Below are 16809 nucleotides of genomic sequence, written 5' to 3' on the forward strand. Positions count from 1 at the left end.
CCGTCAAACTTGAAAAAAAATTAAATGAATAAACCTTGTTAATGTTTTATTTTCTAAATACTGTGGTGTGTCAAACAGTTTTTGTTCATTTTCATTTCAAATTAAAGGTATTTTTATTTTCTCCGATAAGGTGAGGTGACCAAAACATTCCATCCATCTGCTCCTGGTCCGGCCCCCCTGTCAAATTTTAGAACCCATTGTGGCCCACCAATCCAAAAGTTTGCCCACCCCTGGTTAAGCATGACAAATAATTTTTCTTTTTCTCTCTCTTTTTTTTTATAGGACAGCAATTAAAGGTTCATTTGTGAAGTTCATCTCATTTTCACATGAATAACTGCAGTTGAACAAAACCTCATTAACATTTGAAAATGAAACATAAAAAGGGTTAGCCGAAAAGACCTTTGCTTCGATCCAAAGGTTAATTCTTCTCCTTTTGGTTGAGTGGCTGAGCGAACTCCAAACAATCCACCATCAATCTTGCCACACAACTCTCATCATCATACGCTCACGCTAAAATTACGATTTATCGTTCAACACACTTGTCCTCTTAAAACAAGCCCTCAATTCAGTTCAAACGGGGAGAAAAAAAGCTGTGAGAACACGACGCAGCAAACGAAGTAGAAGCATCCAAAAGGTCATAAGTGGAACACACACGTACCTTAATACTCTGTACTCAACACTGACCCGATTAATTAGACCAAAGTTGATCACCTCCTGTCGATTTCATCCATACGTAAATACAGTCAGGGAATCACGGCTAACTCAGTCCAAGGTTTCTCTTTTTCTAAGAGCCCTAAGAAACTTTGGAGAAATGGGTCGCAACAGCAGGAAGAGGACGTAACGGGAGGAGGGAAGAAGGCGAAGGGAACCCCCCCCCCTTCCGCCACCCCCGCTCCTTCCCACATTTCTGGAACAATGCTGAAACAATTCCCTTGAGGTCCAAAGTCCAACGGCAAACTTCCTTTAAGCCCTCCTCGCTAAAACCAACCTCCTCTCTCTCTTTCTCGGCCCACCGCTTGAGTCACACCACCTCGGCAGCTCGATTGGCTCTCGTCTTCTAACGCTCGCACAGATTTAAGTGATGCCGATAAACAGCTGGGTCCGCGCCATCTGGCATTTCACCAAGACAGCTACCAAAGCCACACAACAGGACGCAGACATGCGTGAAAACAAGAAGCTCTGACGGGAGTCACTCCAAATCAGCGTTGTTTGTTTGTCACAACTAGGTGCGACATTGTATTGTAACGAAGTGCGTAAGAGAGGTTGACGGGAGACAGCCGTGACATTGACAAGCCACCGTTTGTCCTCTTTGAAGCGCGCTATGTTTTATCGCTGCGGTCATGTCGAGTTGTGTGAGGTGAGACAAACATGGCAGAATTCTTGCCACCTTGGGTAGTTAACATTCAGCTAACAACTTTGCATCCGTTTGCCAGAGTAACTCATCCAAGAAACATCAAGGTTCTACTATTGGTGGGCCAACAGTCGTCACACGGGAGACCACAAGAAGCAAATCCACTTTTTAAAGCTAGAAACACAGGAGGCGCCGAGGCAGGGTATCGATTCAATTCGATTCACAAGGGCTTGATTCGATTCGATTCACTTTGATTGATTTTTTGATTCAATCAAGAATTTCATGAGAGTAGCAATTTGACTTGTAACTTGGTGCAAAAGTAAAAAATATTAAAATCCACATTAAGTATTGAAGTCAATGGGGTTACATTTTATTTAACCTGATGAAAACAAATACATCTTCCTTCACGCGTGTCGGCGCTGACTTCACTGCTTCTGCCATTTTGTTTTGTTACGCTACTTTTGCGTAGTGACAAGATCTCGCGTGATACGTGAATGTAAATTTATGGAGAAAAAGACTTTAAGTATTGATTCATGGTTATGATGAGTAATAAAACAACCTGTTTGAAAAAGTCCTGCTTATAGTAATGTTTGCTGACTTATCTGAGGCGCATGAAACACGTACCAACGTCAAGCCGCATCGGCAAACAAAACAACATAAACAATCTGTCGGTCAGCAAATTATAATGGACATGCTTTGAAAAGACGACTGGATGTTGTTGTGCATACAGAATACACTGACAATGGTAGCTGCTGGAAAACATTCTAACGACTTTCTGGGATGAGATCAACGAGGCAGTAAAAAACTGGAGACTCCGAAATTGCCAAGCAATTAAGTAAAAAAAAAAAAAAAAAAAAAAAAAGATCTTTGACGTATTTATCCGTCAATGGCACTAAATGAGTTAAAAAAAAATGTACATACAAAAATAAGTGTTCTGTGTGGGCCCTATTCAGTCATAATTACATAATTAGCAAAAATAAAGCGAAAAATGTTTTTTTTTCAAATGCATTGCTGGATATCAGCATAGTTTAGTTTGATGTTCATCAGTTACATGGCGGCCAATAAATAACTCCCAACAGGAAGTCTGTTTGGCATATTCAATCACAACCATGAATCAAGAACACACATTCAAGTTTAGTGTCAAATAAAAAAAGCCGATACAAAAAACAAATAAAAACAAATTGTGAGAAAAAGCAACCAGCGGGTAATTGGAGCCAAATGTGCGGGTGAGGGAGACCCGAGAGTGAAGAGGACGTTCGGGGTATGCGTAAATGAGAAGGGGTGGGGATTAGTCGTGGGAGAGTGCAGCAAGGGAATGAGTGAGAAGGCTGGCATTCCACAGAGCGCTTTCAAGTGGACTCTGTGGCTGTGTGGGGAGTCTCACACAATGCACGGCTGTGCCATCGTCACGGAGACGCCTCTGTGAATGACAACCACTCCGAGGGTGAGGGGTGGGGGGGGGGAGAGAGGACTGAAGCTGAACCTTCCAAGATGGTCCAAAATGCTCGAATGAGTTGAGACTTAACAATGTTGTTGGTAATTCAGGACACAAGCTAAGAAAAATGATTTCACACATTTTGTTTCATTTTTTTAATCATCTCAAGCAAAAAATAAATAAAATTGTCGCTATGCCGCATCAGCGCAGTCAAAGACCTTCATTCAGAGCCGTCCGCGAGCATGTGAGCGCTTCATCTCACAGAAATGTAGCATGAAATGAAGTTAGAGGCCCTTTGGAAAACCGGCATGGTAATCTGATTGGCTTCAGAGGCAGCAAATCAACTTAATGGTCAGCAAACGTAAATTAGACTCAGCAGCTCTGGTGTCTGAAGGCCTCGCCACACCATCGAAGTCGGCGCGTCACAACGGAAAAGGACCGAAGAACACGCCGCAAAAGCCAACGACGACTGTGCATATGGGAAGTAGTACCCCTCCTTGCCACAGGAGGCGATAGTCAACGCGTAGCCTTGGACGGTGATGTTGCACAACGGCGTTTTATCTTTACTCATTTACTGCCATTGACGGCCAAAGACGTCAATGATGTCTTCCATCATAATCCTATTTTATCTAACCTGTCAAAAAATGTCAAAATGAGACTTTGACCTGAGTTACGTGGGACATGTCCCCAGAAAGGTGAAATGTTCTGTCCACTTTATATTAACAGCGCCAAAGAACTGACCAACCAGAGCAAAGATGTATTTCTTTTTTTTACATCTAATTGAAGAGAACAGAAACATATTTAGCACAAAGCATATTTACATATTGAATAGTTTTGAATATTTCTGTTTTATCTTGCAAACCCAATACTGATAAAAGGGGACCTTTAAATATCCACGCTGGGAATAGTGTCTCGAAAAACAGGAGTTATTATTAACACTGGCTAAAAAGAAGGAGGAAATTAATTTTTAGAGGCCAAGCTTCTTCTACTCGCGAACGCCTCGGCGTCGTGGCCAATGGGATCAAGGATATCGAAGTGCATGAAAGAAAGTGGAAAAGAAAAAAGAAAAAAAGGAACGCTTTTATAACATGTAACATTTTGGAGGCAGCTTTTTCCTGCACGGAAAAATCTCCAGAGAAGCACCTGTCGCCGAGCAGCTGAAGTGACACACCTCCATTTGAGCCAAAATGTCTACCAGCTGTGCACGTCTTCGACTGCGCCAGCCGAGATGAGTGGCAAGCTGGGCCATGGGATCGTATCGAAGGGTCGAGGAGGATGCAAAAAAAAAATAAAAAAATAAAAAAAATCAGCAGACCCACCTCAGCTATTTCAAAGTGGATTTCCGATACGGCAGATCGGATTACATTCAAAAATTGTTCCACAAAGTCTCGATGGCAGAGGAAGCCGAAAATAGAAAAAGGGGATTTTAATAAATAAAATGACAGGACGCCACATTTCCTGGCGCTTTTTTCTTTCTTTAACCCCATAAAAAAATTATTTTTTGGGGGGGTCGTTAGGTTAAACTGAACTTTGTCACAAAAGAAAAACTTATTTTTTTTATTATAGACTAACTCACGAGAATGTGGAAAAAGCAGCCAAACCAGAAGCTGAGAGATAAAACAAGTATTTCGTATAAAACTCCCGTGGTAATGCCCTTAGAGTGTCGACGGATGAAAAGCACCACACACACACACACACACACACGCTCGCTCTGTAAACTGTACATGTTGACAAAATGTGAGTCATTAAGAACTTATCAAAGTCCATCTTGTTTCCCAAACGAGTCACTTGCTGATTCGTCTTTGTGACTCATTGCCGGACAATCACAAGCACAGGGAGAGTGGCGAGTTTTGTTTTGTTTGTTTTTTTTTTACACCTTTTCGCTCTGACACATACGCCTGGTAAAAATCAAGAGTGTGAATCGGTTTCAAAAATTGTAAAAGAAATCCAATATTTCTCGTGGAGTCATGTTGAACGTCCCAACGATTTCCTGATTCAAATTCAAGTACATTTTATTTCCATCTTTCAACATTCCACGTCTTCCGGCTAACGAGAAAACTTTCAGCTGACCCCAACATTGGAACGGGCGGCTTTGTTCTTGGTCGAGAAGCTTCATTCTCCACTCATGACTTGCCCGTCAGACAAAAGAGTAGCATGACCCACACGTGAACCACGTAGGCCGTCTTAAACCAAATGCCGTGAGTCAGCTCATGCGGCTCTCCGAAAGCTTCAAGGTCTGTGGCGTGAAGCCCCCCCCAAACACACACGCGCACCCCCACACACGCACTTGCAGATGTTTTCCAACTCGATCACGTCCAACACTTTGTAATCCGACATGAGGGGACGAGCTCACTTTGCGCCTTTCCTGCGCCGCTAACCACACGTGACGGACATGTTTACCGGCGTAAACCACATCGCTTCAACTGACGAGCTCCACAGGCTCAAAGTAGCCCCCGAAATCCCCCAAGACGTGATAAACCGTCGCCAATGAGTAACAGATCACGTCCCCTCGCATGCTTGACGGCAAATAGAAAAAGAGAAGGAGAGACACCGAATGTTCCTCCGAAGAACAAACTGGCGTGCCGTTTGGAAACATATGAAAAGGGCTTATCTATTCTGAGCAGATGTTACGATCGGGAACAACAAAAGGAAACTGGTCGTGGAACAAGCAGCATGTCCAAACTGCGCAGACAACTGCAAACTGCTTTGTTTTTCAATCTCAACTGAGATCTCGGCAATAAAGAAAAATGATAAGCGTTTTACGGCTACATCAGAGAAAACGGGACCCACAATGACAACATTATATTGATCCGATTTCAATTTTCTTGCTTTGAGCTGTGACATTTTGTGCGAATTTTGACACGGTTCCGAAGATATGTTGACTGCGGAGCGTGTTGAGGCGACCAGACGGCAAAATACGTCATTGGTGGGCAAAACACTCTTCGTCGAACAAAAAGTGCACGGAGCTCGCAGGCTCAGCTCAATGTCAAACGTCTCTTTCGAGTTGACCTCGCCAAATTGTTTTCTATTTGTTGTGAGTTGTAGTAGACCGACATTATTCAAATTCTGGCAAAGTTTGTTGCCTCCTGTCGTGCGTGTGACCTGAGGTGGAAAAGCAAACAAGCAGCTTACTGCTGATTGGCTGCTAGCCACTGCACAAGGAACCAATCAGATGTTGCAGTGGGCGGAGCAATCTGCTTCTGCAGGCAGGGCCACCAGCACACCACAGAGAGAGAGAGAGAGAGAGAGAAGTGGGCTGCAGCGAGCCAAAATAAACCAGCTTTTAATTTATCAGCCTTGAAAGGCCGATGCTGATAATCGGGTAAAATGCCAAATATCGACCCGGCCGATAATCGGTCTGTCACCACTTCACACACGCTGCAAGATACAAAACAAGGCCCGCCATGCAGCGCTTTCATTCTGAAAGGCATGACTAAGCAATTAGTTCCTACGATAATTTCAAATGATAAGGCCACAGAGACGAAGTCATCAAGGCACAGCCTTTGAAAATTCCGCACGGTTACTTGTTTGTATGCAGCTGGAATGTAGCGGCTTGGCTTGTTATTAATCACAGGCAACCCGCTCGCTCGCTCGCTCTCTCTCTCATGTAACCGCACGGGCGCTCACACTTAAGAAGCCTTTACAGTCTTTGATGGCCCGGAGCCTCGATTTGTTTTAGGAAAATAAAATAGCAGCGAAGCAGAGGGGCTCAGAGCGCCGGTCAGCACACAGAAGGACACAAAGATAGTTGCGGTGGCCGTGCGCCAGACGAAACACAAGTGGCATGCTCGGAATCTAAAAAGGGGCGGGAGGGGGGTAGTGGCGGTTTAGACGAGGCCGCGACGTCAAGCATACGATGGGATCTTTGAACGACTTGCCGTTTGGGGCCGTTCGGCATCAAGGAAGCGAGCAAAGAGGGGCGAACGCTGCGGAATTGAGCAAGCTCAGCATTTGGAAGCCATTTGTTGGAAGAGATGAATTTAGTTCAAAGGCGGTGGAAAAGAAAGCGTGGAACATATGGAAGGGCGAGATAAAGTCAAAATAATGCTTTGACTTTTCATTTCAGAAACATTTGAAAGCAATTACGTCACAATTTCCCGGGGTAACGTGACCCGCGAACGATAAACCGCAATTCCCGCTTGGCTTCCTGCAGTATTATCCGGGCTTACCTCGATGTTTCTTTGTGTTCGTTGCTGCATCCGTCTGCCTGTGATCTGACATCCGCAACGGGGTCCAGCTCTGGGTTGGACGCCACTTCACTGGCGTCAGGATCGTCTCCATCTTGCTCAGGCAGGGAGTTGCAAAGGCCCTGGCTCCCCACGCTGCTGATGCTCCCGGTGGTGCCGTGCTGGGGCCGCTCCACAGCCGCTCCCGCCCGCTTGGCCTCCCGGCAGCGCTTCATGGCTTGAAGCTGGGAGAGGGGCACGATATCTGCTCCTTGCGGTCGATGCCAGACCGTGCGGCGCCCCGTAGAGTTGTAGTAGTAGAAGCGGCCACTTTGGGGGTCAAAGAGCTCCCACCACTGGTTGCCATCTGCCTGGCGAACGGGAGCGCCGAGAGGAGGATCCCAGCCGCATTCGCCGGTGGTCAAGTTCACGTACATGCGCTCACGGGAGCGGGGCTCCAGGATCTCCACCCAATCAGAGCTGGATGAAAACAAACATGATGGGAAAAAAAAATGATATTTAGCTGGGGGAATAGTTAGCTTACAAGAGTTGATAAGTGTGGAAAAAAAAAAAAAGTCACCCCAAAAGGGCTAGAATTTATGGTTGGGTTAATAATAATAATAATAAAATTACAACAAAAAAAAAATCAACATTGATTTTCCTTTTCATAACCCAATATTGATTCATAACACCATATATGGACATTTTTAACAACATATTTTCCAAATGAATTGACATGACTTCACACGTAACGTCATGTTGCGCATCAAAACAAAATGGCGGAAGCAGTTGAAGTCCTTGAAGGCAGATAAAACAAATAAATAAGTGTAAGCGCAACCTTCACGTGTGGATGCTTCAAATGACGTAAATTGTTTGGCAGGTGCTCGGCAACGGCGCAGCGACGGCGCTCGTGTGTTTATCTCAAATAAGGTGACAGGTGGACACGCAGCCAGCGAGCCACCAGGCATCGAGTCAACGGGGCACAAAGACAAACACGCGCGGCCGAGTGCCACGAACACAAAAAGCACTGCGCCTCGCTACAACCACAGAGTAAAAAAAACAGCCAACTCAGCGGAATAGACGTACACAACAAAAATGAAACAGGAGCGAGGACTAAAAGTTAAAATACGCAAAATAGACCACGCAATTTCGAGAAGAGTACGCAGGGCACACAAAAGCCAAGTCAGACCATCAAACTACATTTTGAACATTTTTTGAAACAACTCAGAGATCCGCAATAAGTATTGCAGAGACCAACACAAAATAATACCTTTTATTACATGATTTTTTTTTTAAAAGAGTAGTTAGTATTTGCAGTGTTTTGTTACAGCTTCTTTTGATTTAGTTGCATGGCATCAAAGAGTCTCCCTGACCGAGTGTTTAATGGACGGAATGTCTGAGGGTATTATTAAGACTATTTTGTTCTCCCCCCCAAAAAATTAAATAAAATCAAAACACTAAGATTCTTGTGTGAATGACTAAGAAACTTTTATCAATCGATTATTCCAATCGCCCAAATGTGCCTTTTTTTTTTTTTTATTTATTTCAAATTTCTGTGTGGTCGTTTTCTCTCCGAGCTCCCCCAGCTTTGCTTTTGCAGTAATTACACAGAACTTATTTTTGCCCTTTTTTTTTAGTCGAAAGTGACCTCAAACCTTGGCCATGTTTTTCTTTCTCTCTTCCTCACATTGTCAATATGAGGAACGGAAAGTACAAGTCTTGTGAATTTCTTCCCTAAGAACGTACGCAAGAACGTTCGAAGAATTGGACAATTCGTCCCCCTCTGCTGTCTCTTCCGCGCACGCTTGTGTGCACGCCGGTCACGCAAATGGACACAAGACGTGCACGGTGCCAATCGTGTGTGTGCCAGCGGCTCGGTGTGGAAGCAAATGCCGTTTCTATATTTTCACGGGAGTGACTTTGCTGTACCCGTTAACCAAGTAAACAAATGACAATCCGTCTTTTTGTGTTGCCAACGAACGTAAGAGAGGATGTAGGAGTGTCCCTCACGCCGTGTTCGCTCCGCAGGGAGGCCATCTGGTGCAAACCCACACAACAAGAAGGCAAGGCTGACCTTCTGTGCACGCGGTTCTTCTTAAACGCTCGCCTTTTCAACCCTGGAATTTGGGAAAACACCGTGTCCACAAAGATCGACATTTTCCAGGCAGTTTTTTTTAATTCAGATATGGTACCGTGAAGAGGAATTTAAATAAAAATGCAAGCTATCGGATATGCTTTTATCTGACTGAAGGAGTCTTCTAAATGTGGATTTAAATAAATAAATAATCTGCCAATGAGGCTGACTGCAGTGTAAAGTGACAGATTATAAAAAATTGAAAATATATTTTTGATGTTAATACTGTCCATTGGAGCTGTTACTCGTTTTATTAGGAAAACAAAAATGTGCGGACCAGAGACCACTTTGGACCGGGCCGCACAGATGAAAGAAAAAAAAAAAAGTATAATTTGAGACTGAAAAATATTTTATTTTACTGTTACGTGGCACTCTTGATGCTAATTGTCTTGGTCGCATTACGCTAATATTGAACACAAGCTAGCAAAATGAGTTTAAAAACAAAAAAAAACTAAAACAGACCACGTATGAAGCTCGCTCTGCACAACATGGTAAGCACCCAATCATCTCCCCCAACAATAAATAAATTAAATTAAACTCCACCCTTCCCAAATGGTTGCCGGGCCGCAGAAGTTATGAACTTGTAGGTTGGAGAATGACGCCTTCTTATAGCCGTCATCATTTCAAATGATCTTGTGTAAACTGCACGAAAGCCTGACAAGAAGTGCAACACTTGGACAGGAAGCTTTGTGAATAATGAGGCATTGAAAAGCAGAGGCCAAAAAGTCAATACCCCCCCCCCCCCGCACACGTGACAAACTTCATCCTGATCCGGCCTTCCCAAAAGAAGCGCTAACATGCAAGGATTACAATACATTTTCTTCCTTTTTTTTTTTTAGCATTTTTCATGATTATTATTTTTTTATAATTATGAATGTTATCTTATTATTATGATTATTATTTATTTATTTATTTATTATTAACTTTTTTTTTTAATCGATACAGCGCTGGTTAGTGTGACCCTGTGAGCATAAGGCAAAAATTATTCATAAAAAAAAAAAAAAAAACGATCTGGAAATCGCGTCGTCTGAGATCGGTCCCAAAACGATAAATCGTTCCCCCCTAGCGCTCCATTCTGCGTCTTCTGTCGCGTCTTAAAATTCCTCGCTGCGACGACAGTGAGGAAACGGCCGAGAATTCAACATCCCCGACCGTCCCAAACAGCCAACAGGAAGCCAGACTTTTAGGGTCAACGATCGAGGTCATGGCTGACCGTTTCCCTCACACGTGGTGTTGCGGTTGCATAAGGACTGTTCCCTCTAGAAAAATAAACGGCATTTTGGAGCACAGCGTCAAACCTGCTGCGGCTTTGTCGACACGACCAGAAATGCAGGAAGGCAGTCCGGTTCAGGTCCAGAAAATCCCGAAACAACAACAACAACCTACTCGACATTAGCGTGGATTGTGTCAAACAAGTCAACTCATTGGCGTTGCGCAATGACGAGTAAATATGCAATTAAAATCTAATTGTTCCGAATGTCCCAAAAAAAAAAAAAAAAGGCTGAGCAGAGCAAAACTCATCATTCATTCTTTTATTTATTCTTGATGAGAAGCTTTCGTGCCACCACGAAAATGAATCATTTCGGATGGGGGAAAAAAAAAAAAAAAAAAAAAAAAAAAAAACGCATGCAAGCCGAGAGTGCAGAAATCCAACGTACCGTGTCAGGCAGCCTTATCCTGAAAATGTTCATAAATGGTTTGGAATGCGGTCTCCGCACCAGCGCAGCCCATCTCAGACTCAAATGTTTGCGATTGATCGAAAATGGAACTTCATCGCACACATTTGTCTGCTGACAGCGAAATGACACAACTTCTTAATCACTATTTATATTAAAAAGTATTTTGTTTTTTTTTTAAAGTATGGACCAAGTTTGACCCGACTCAAGAAAATATCAAAATCTGCTCGACTCAACGGAATGATTGAAAAAGTTGAGAAACAATTTGTAAAATGTAAGAAATGCAGCCTCCGTTGCGGAGTTTGCACTTGTGGAGTACACAGGGCCTTTTGTCTTTCTCGGTCAAGGAGAAGCTTGTGCAGACTGCGCTCACTTACTTGATCGGCACTAAAAATATAGCTCGACAAATGCACAAAGAAGCCGGCCTTGGGGTCCGGCAGGCACAAACGGGGGGGGGGGGGGAAAAAAAAATAAAAACCAGCATGGAGACGTCGATTCTTAACCACCTTGCTCTTTCCAAGTCTAATAGGTCAGAATTGTCCTTGTAGAGGAGAAATAAATCTATCATCCGGAACTGATAGTCAGCTCCGAAAATAACTAGAAATGAGAGCATGTCCCCCCCGACAGTGTAAAGGAAACAACAGCATATTGCTCATGGAATCTGCCCCATTGTTCTACACCAATGCCAAAAACGAAAATGTAACCGGCACTTGTCCGAAAGCAAACACGGACGACAGACAGGACAATACATTCGCTTGGAACGAGCCAACGTCAAGCCTCGCGTCATTGCACGTTGCAGAATTGAATCGGAGTGATGAGCAGAAAAGAAAAGATTCTCAAGAGTCTCAGCAGCGAAGATTTCACAGTTGGAGACGATCATCAGTTGTCACGGTGATGAGTGAGTAAAAGTGCTGACTGTGTTGAGTAAAGTTAGTTTTATTTTCGTAGCTTGCTTTTTTTTTCTTTTCTTGTTTTTTATTATTTTTTTAACTCAAATTTTTTTTCTTGAGTATCAAATCCATTTTGGAAATATGAAGTAATACCCAGATCTAATTAAGAAGGACATTATAGATCATTAAAAAAAAAAAAAGTCTTTTGGATGAACTCCTTACATTACGGAGTATCTGGACGATACTTTTGTCATTTCTTCTTTCCTACTTAAATTCCACAATGTTTCCTTTTCGCCCGATTAAGAGGAAGAATGCTGGAAATTGCCTGGAAATATGAAAAGCCAAACGACTGAGCTTGTCGCATGCCGGTGTTGAGGTGAGGCCCGAGACATAAACCAGCCCACCAGTTAAAAGTCCAATTACTATTTCGCCGTTCCGTTTGGTGACCCTTAACCTCTCCAACAACACACTATTCTCGGACCGCCTCTCGCGGTGGAGTTCTCACACAGAGCTCGCCATTCATGTAAGAAACCTTAGCTGCCCGTTCGCCAAAGCGCATCAACGGGTTCCAAAGTCCAACCCGCCTGATCTATTTCCGAACCTGATTTTCCTCTTTCGAGACGCAAGAACGTCCTTTCTGCTTAGCGATAGATCCTGAAATAAATAACTTCAAATAGAACGTGTTTACCCGCGCCAGGTTGCCAAATGGAACGATGGCGTTCGAGAAGCGGTGAAGAATCAAAAGGTGCTCTTACAGAGTAAGCTGACCTTTTCCCTGGTGTAAATGTTGTTTGCCATCCTCGGACAAAGTCTAATGAATGTGAACGCATGGCAGCTCGCTTATCTAAATATTGTACAACAAACTAACGGATACAAGTGGCAACTGTGCGCCTGGCAACAGGTCCAGTAGCTTTGTTGAAAAGGACAAGTAGTTGCATTTGTTTCCTTTCAATGAAGCAGCCAATCAAATAAAATTCCCTTTTTAAGGGAAGGCTGAATGGTGCGTGTGCGCGGCTTCTTTTTTGTACGTGTACTAAAGGTCGAGCAAACCCTGCTCGGCATTCAGGCACCCAGAACAGCGAAAGACAGAGAGGGGAGGGTGCACATGGTTCAGATAACAGAAAAAAAAAAAAAAGTACTGCACCTGTCAAATGCAAATTCTTTGTCCCTTCTGTAGAACACCTCCAATTCCTGCTGTATCGCCAGGTTCAAAGGTCACTCAAGCTCAGCACGCAGAGTAATGGCTCGGCGTGTGAGTTGTATATAATTACAAGGTGACCCCGCCAGGCCCGAAGAGTCCATAATAAAGTAATAAAAACTTGTGAGAGATGACATAATTCTCTGCAACGTGTCTCAAATTTCACGTTGACTTTTTCCACTATTTTCAAGCTACGCAAGCCACGTGCCAGCGACATGACACAATGACATTATGACGGCGGCAACGAATAATCAATTGTTCAAACCATGAAGGCACATTTGCCACAAGGAAATCAATTATGTCGCCAAAATGTTTTTTTTTCTAAATGGCAATGGGTTTGGATTGACTTTTGAAATTACCTGACTAAAAAAAAAGACAAAAAAAAGCATTTAAAATCTCTATTCATATATATGAGCTTATTATACATTTATTACATATTGTGATGTCAGATATACGATTTGATTAAATATTATCCCCCCCAAAACATTGTACACATATAGAAGATATTATGATTGGATGTCAACGCCGTACTAAAAAGAGCATCGAAAATGTTAGCAGGGAATTAAATAACAGTCAGGAAACAATGTGACATCTTTCCAGCACTCAGCAGTTACCAGTGTCAATTCCACTTTTTAGTGCAGAACACCAAATAGAAAACAACGCTAATAAGAAAATTGTGGAACTCTTTTTTTTTTTTTTGTAAATGTATAGACAGGAAAGTCGCGTCAAGTGTGACTGTTAAATACCTGAATAGTCTTGAGTCCAACAGTTGTCTTACAGACGGATGATGCAAAGCCACGCAAAAATAATCCCGCACTCACGCGTGACTTAACTGAAATACATTTTTCAAAGCATCTGGTATTACCTGAGACCGGCACGATTGGCAGGTGTGAGTCAGCCCACACGCCTAAAACGGAAAGAACTGGACGGTCGGGTTTGGGTTCAAGTGAAATATGCTCGACCTTTACAAATGGAAACTTGCGGTCCGTTTTCAAATGATTCACCGGCTCGAAAAGAAAAGCAACTAGCTCGGAGTCGTTAACATTTACCAACAGATCTTCTCTAGGGCAAATAGTGGTTATTACAACATTACTGACTAATGCGAAAATTAGTAATTAGTAGGTGTATTAGTAAAAAATATGAATATTTACGTTGAGAATTGAAGCCAAAGCTGTTAAATTAACCATTTACCTTTTATTAAACATGACCTGATCAAAATAATAAATCCATCTGCCTTCATGCTCGTTGGCGCTGACTTCGCTGTGTCGGCCATTTTGTTTTGAGACGCTAAATTCGCATAGTGACAAGATCTCACGTGAAGACATGTAAATTTATGGCGGGAAAAAAGACGTTATTAAAAGTAAGGATATCTGGATTTATGAATCGATATCAGACTATGAAAAGGAAAATCGCAATCATTTTTTTTTTTTTTTTAAAGCCAGCCAGTGCCACATTAATTGCCTGCTGTTTGTCGCACTGGCGGTTGAATTGTTCGTTATTTAACAATTGTTGCAATACAGAATTGCTTACATTTTCGTTTCGGTACACACATTTTCCGATCACCCGTTTTTTTTTTATTTGTTTTTTTTCCAAAACCCAACACTTGCCACCCAATGACAGTTTATAGATTATGTTTCTAGTTAAAAATGACCCCGCATAAACAACCCCCAAGCATGAAGCTTCTCTTCCTATCTGGGCCACCAACATTTGAGTCTGTGGTCTTGTTTGGATTGAAAATGGTGACCACGTTGAAAGAATGTCCTGTGATGGCTCGCGGTCGTTTGCATGACAAAGCCCACGAAAGCCCGCAATGCTGCAGGACAATGCGGACTATTGTCAGATCAACAGGCCAACTTCATTCAGCGCGGACTCTGCGTTGCCTCGACATGGAAAGGATGAGCCAATCAGAGGCGCGAAGGGGAGGGGATTTCATCAAGTTTGGAGTGACGCGCTTTAACAGCTGCTCAAATTCCAAACTCGGCACAGTTTCTCTTCACCAATGGCACTGAATTAGAAAGGCTCATTAAGACAAAGACTTTACTTCCTTTTCTATTTTGCAATCAGCAATTCAAAACTAATTACATTCATTAACTCATTCACAAGCAGCCGAGTAAAAATAAAAAATAAAAAAACTGAAGTCCAAGATAACAGCGCCGAGTTTACCTCCAATTTTTGGCGAACATTCTGTCAGATTTCACAAGCAGCATCCATTTTTTTTTTTGGCTCAGCATCCAATCAGCAGTAAGCTGCCTGTTTGCTTTTTCACCTCGAATCACACGCACTACGGGAGAAGTGTACTTTTTGTTCGAGTTTAAAAAATATATTTTCTAACATCTAAAAAAACTTGTGTAAATCACTAAAGTTGTTCATAAAAATGTGCTTAAAGGCATTTAAACTAAGTCAAGTTTTGACGTTTTTTTTCCTCAGAATTTTGACACCATTTTAACCTTTTTTTAACAAACTAATATCGGCTGCAAACATCGGTCTCCATGACTACGAATAATCTGCATCGGCCCTAAAAAAAATAAAATAAAAGTATATCGATCTATAACTATTTCTCACCAAAACACAAATCAAGTCTCATTCCTAAAATCGTCCCGTTTTCCCAACTCAAGCAACACGTGTGCTTGTTTGAAGTCCGAAAAGACTGGAAACGAGCGACCATATGCAGCGGAGGCTGCGGAGTGGAAAGAAGCGCCTCGGAACTGTGTGTTCACAACACACACGGAGGCCTTTCTGTTCCGTTCAGCAGCTGTCAGAGCAAGAACAATGGGGTCGCTTGTCCAAACAAACAAGACAAGATCGAGAATTCAACCCGTTGGGGATGCAACCGTACTTATCAAGCAACTTCAACAAAGATCTCATCAACTGACCCGAGCACATTTCGAAGACGGCTGACAAACTCAAGCAAACCAAACATCGATTCTCCGAGTACACGACGTGAAACCGAAACGTCTTGCACCAGTAGCAGTCTGGAACTTCATTTGGAGCGAGGCGACCCCCCCCCCCGCCCTGCTGACATGACAAACGAGGCCACGTCTAATCCCAGAGTAGAGTTACGGGGTGAGTAGGGGGTCAGCGGGTGACCACAGATCCACACGGGAAAGAAACGTAGTGATTGTCCTCGAGAGGAAGTGAAAGGTGAAGACTTGGGACGAGCCATGATCGGAAAGTGCAGGAGAGCCCCGTGCGGACGTTAACGCTCGCTACGTTTCCTTTTCTACTCGAGAAGCTCCATTTCACCCCAGGTGGTCGCTTTTCTTGACACTTTTTCTAGGCCGAGCGGTCACGATGGAAGCGGGTTCTAGAACGCAGGCCGTGACATCACTGTCCTCTGATTTCTGTTTCTTTAATGGCCTAGATAAACCGACCCGACGCAAGGCAGTCAAGGCAAAATTCTCGAGGTTTTCCATCACTTATTGTTTATCCGCATTTGTCACTTCCTGTTTTTGCCACTTGCTGTTAATTGAAAAATGACGTCACAGTGCCTAAGGGCTCAGGTAATGACTATCACGGCGTACTTGTTTTTTTTCATGTGACATCACAAACTGGCTCTTTTTTTTTTTTATTCATGTTTTGTTATTAGTCCATTTTTATTGTATAAAATTTCCATATTTATAAATTATTTGATTTCATATACATTATAAAATATCAATATTTTGATTTGTTAAATAAATAAGCATTTCTTACCACAAACAACAGGGGAAAAATTGGTCATTTGGACATCCAACGAGGACATCCTTTTACAAAACGTTTGACAGGAATTGGACACTTTCAATTTTTTTTTTAATAATTTACATTTGAGAGAGTATTTTAACTACATATTGCAGATTTAACAGAAACAAATATGAACAATAAGTCCGGTAAATTGAAGACTCATTACTTTTTGACTGTCTCTCGTGTTATTCCCCCCAAAAAATTCTGACTTGACCTCCCCTTTAAGCCTTGTGGTAGTTGCT

The 16809-nt window shown here is 42.7% G+C and overlaps 1 protein-coding gene across 3 annotated transcripts in view; it reads right to left on the reverse strand.

Moving 5' to 3' along the window:
• Positions 1-16809, reverse strand: part of arhgap46a (Rho GTPase activating protein 46a) — a 29621-nt gene that overhangs the window by 10661 nt on the left and 2151 nt on the right. For 2 of the 3 annotated variants that reach the window (XM_088309709.1, XM_088309710.1), the window contains exon 2: positions 6956-7432. In XM_088309709.1, the coding sequence (XP_088165835.1) occupies positions 6956-7432 (477 nt within the window). Of the gene's footprint in view, positions 1-658; positions 834-6955; positions 7433-16809 lie in introns of those variants that run through there. The other variant, XM_088309711.1, reaches the window with a different exon arrangement.

This window comes from Idiotropiscis lumnitzeri, chromosome 11, assembly GCF_059441095.1.
Source record: "Idiotropiscis lumnitzeri isolate Australia: NSW breed Sydney's pygmy pipehorse chromosome 11, RoL_Ilum_1.0, whole genome shotgun sequence".
In the NCBI taxonomy this organism is placed as follows: domain Eukaryota; kingdom Metazoa; phylum Chordata; class Actinopteri; order Syngnathiformes; family Syngnathidae; genus Idiotropiscis; species Idiotropiscis lumnitzeri.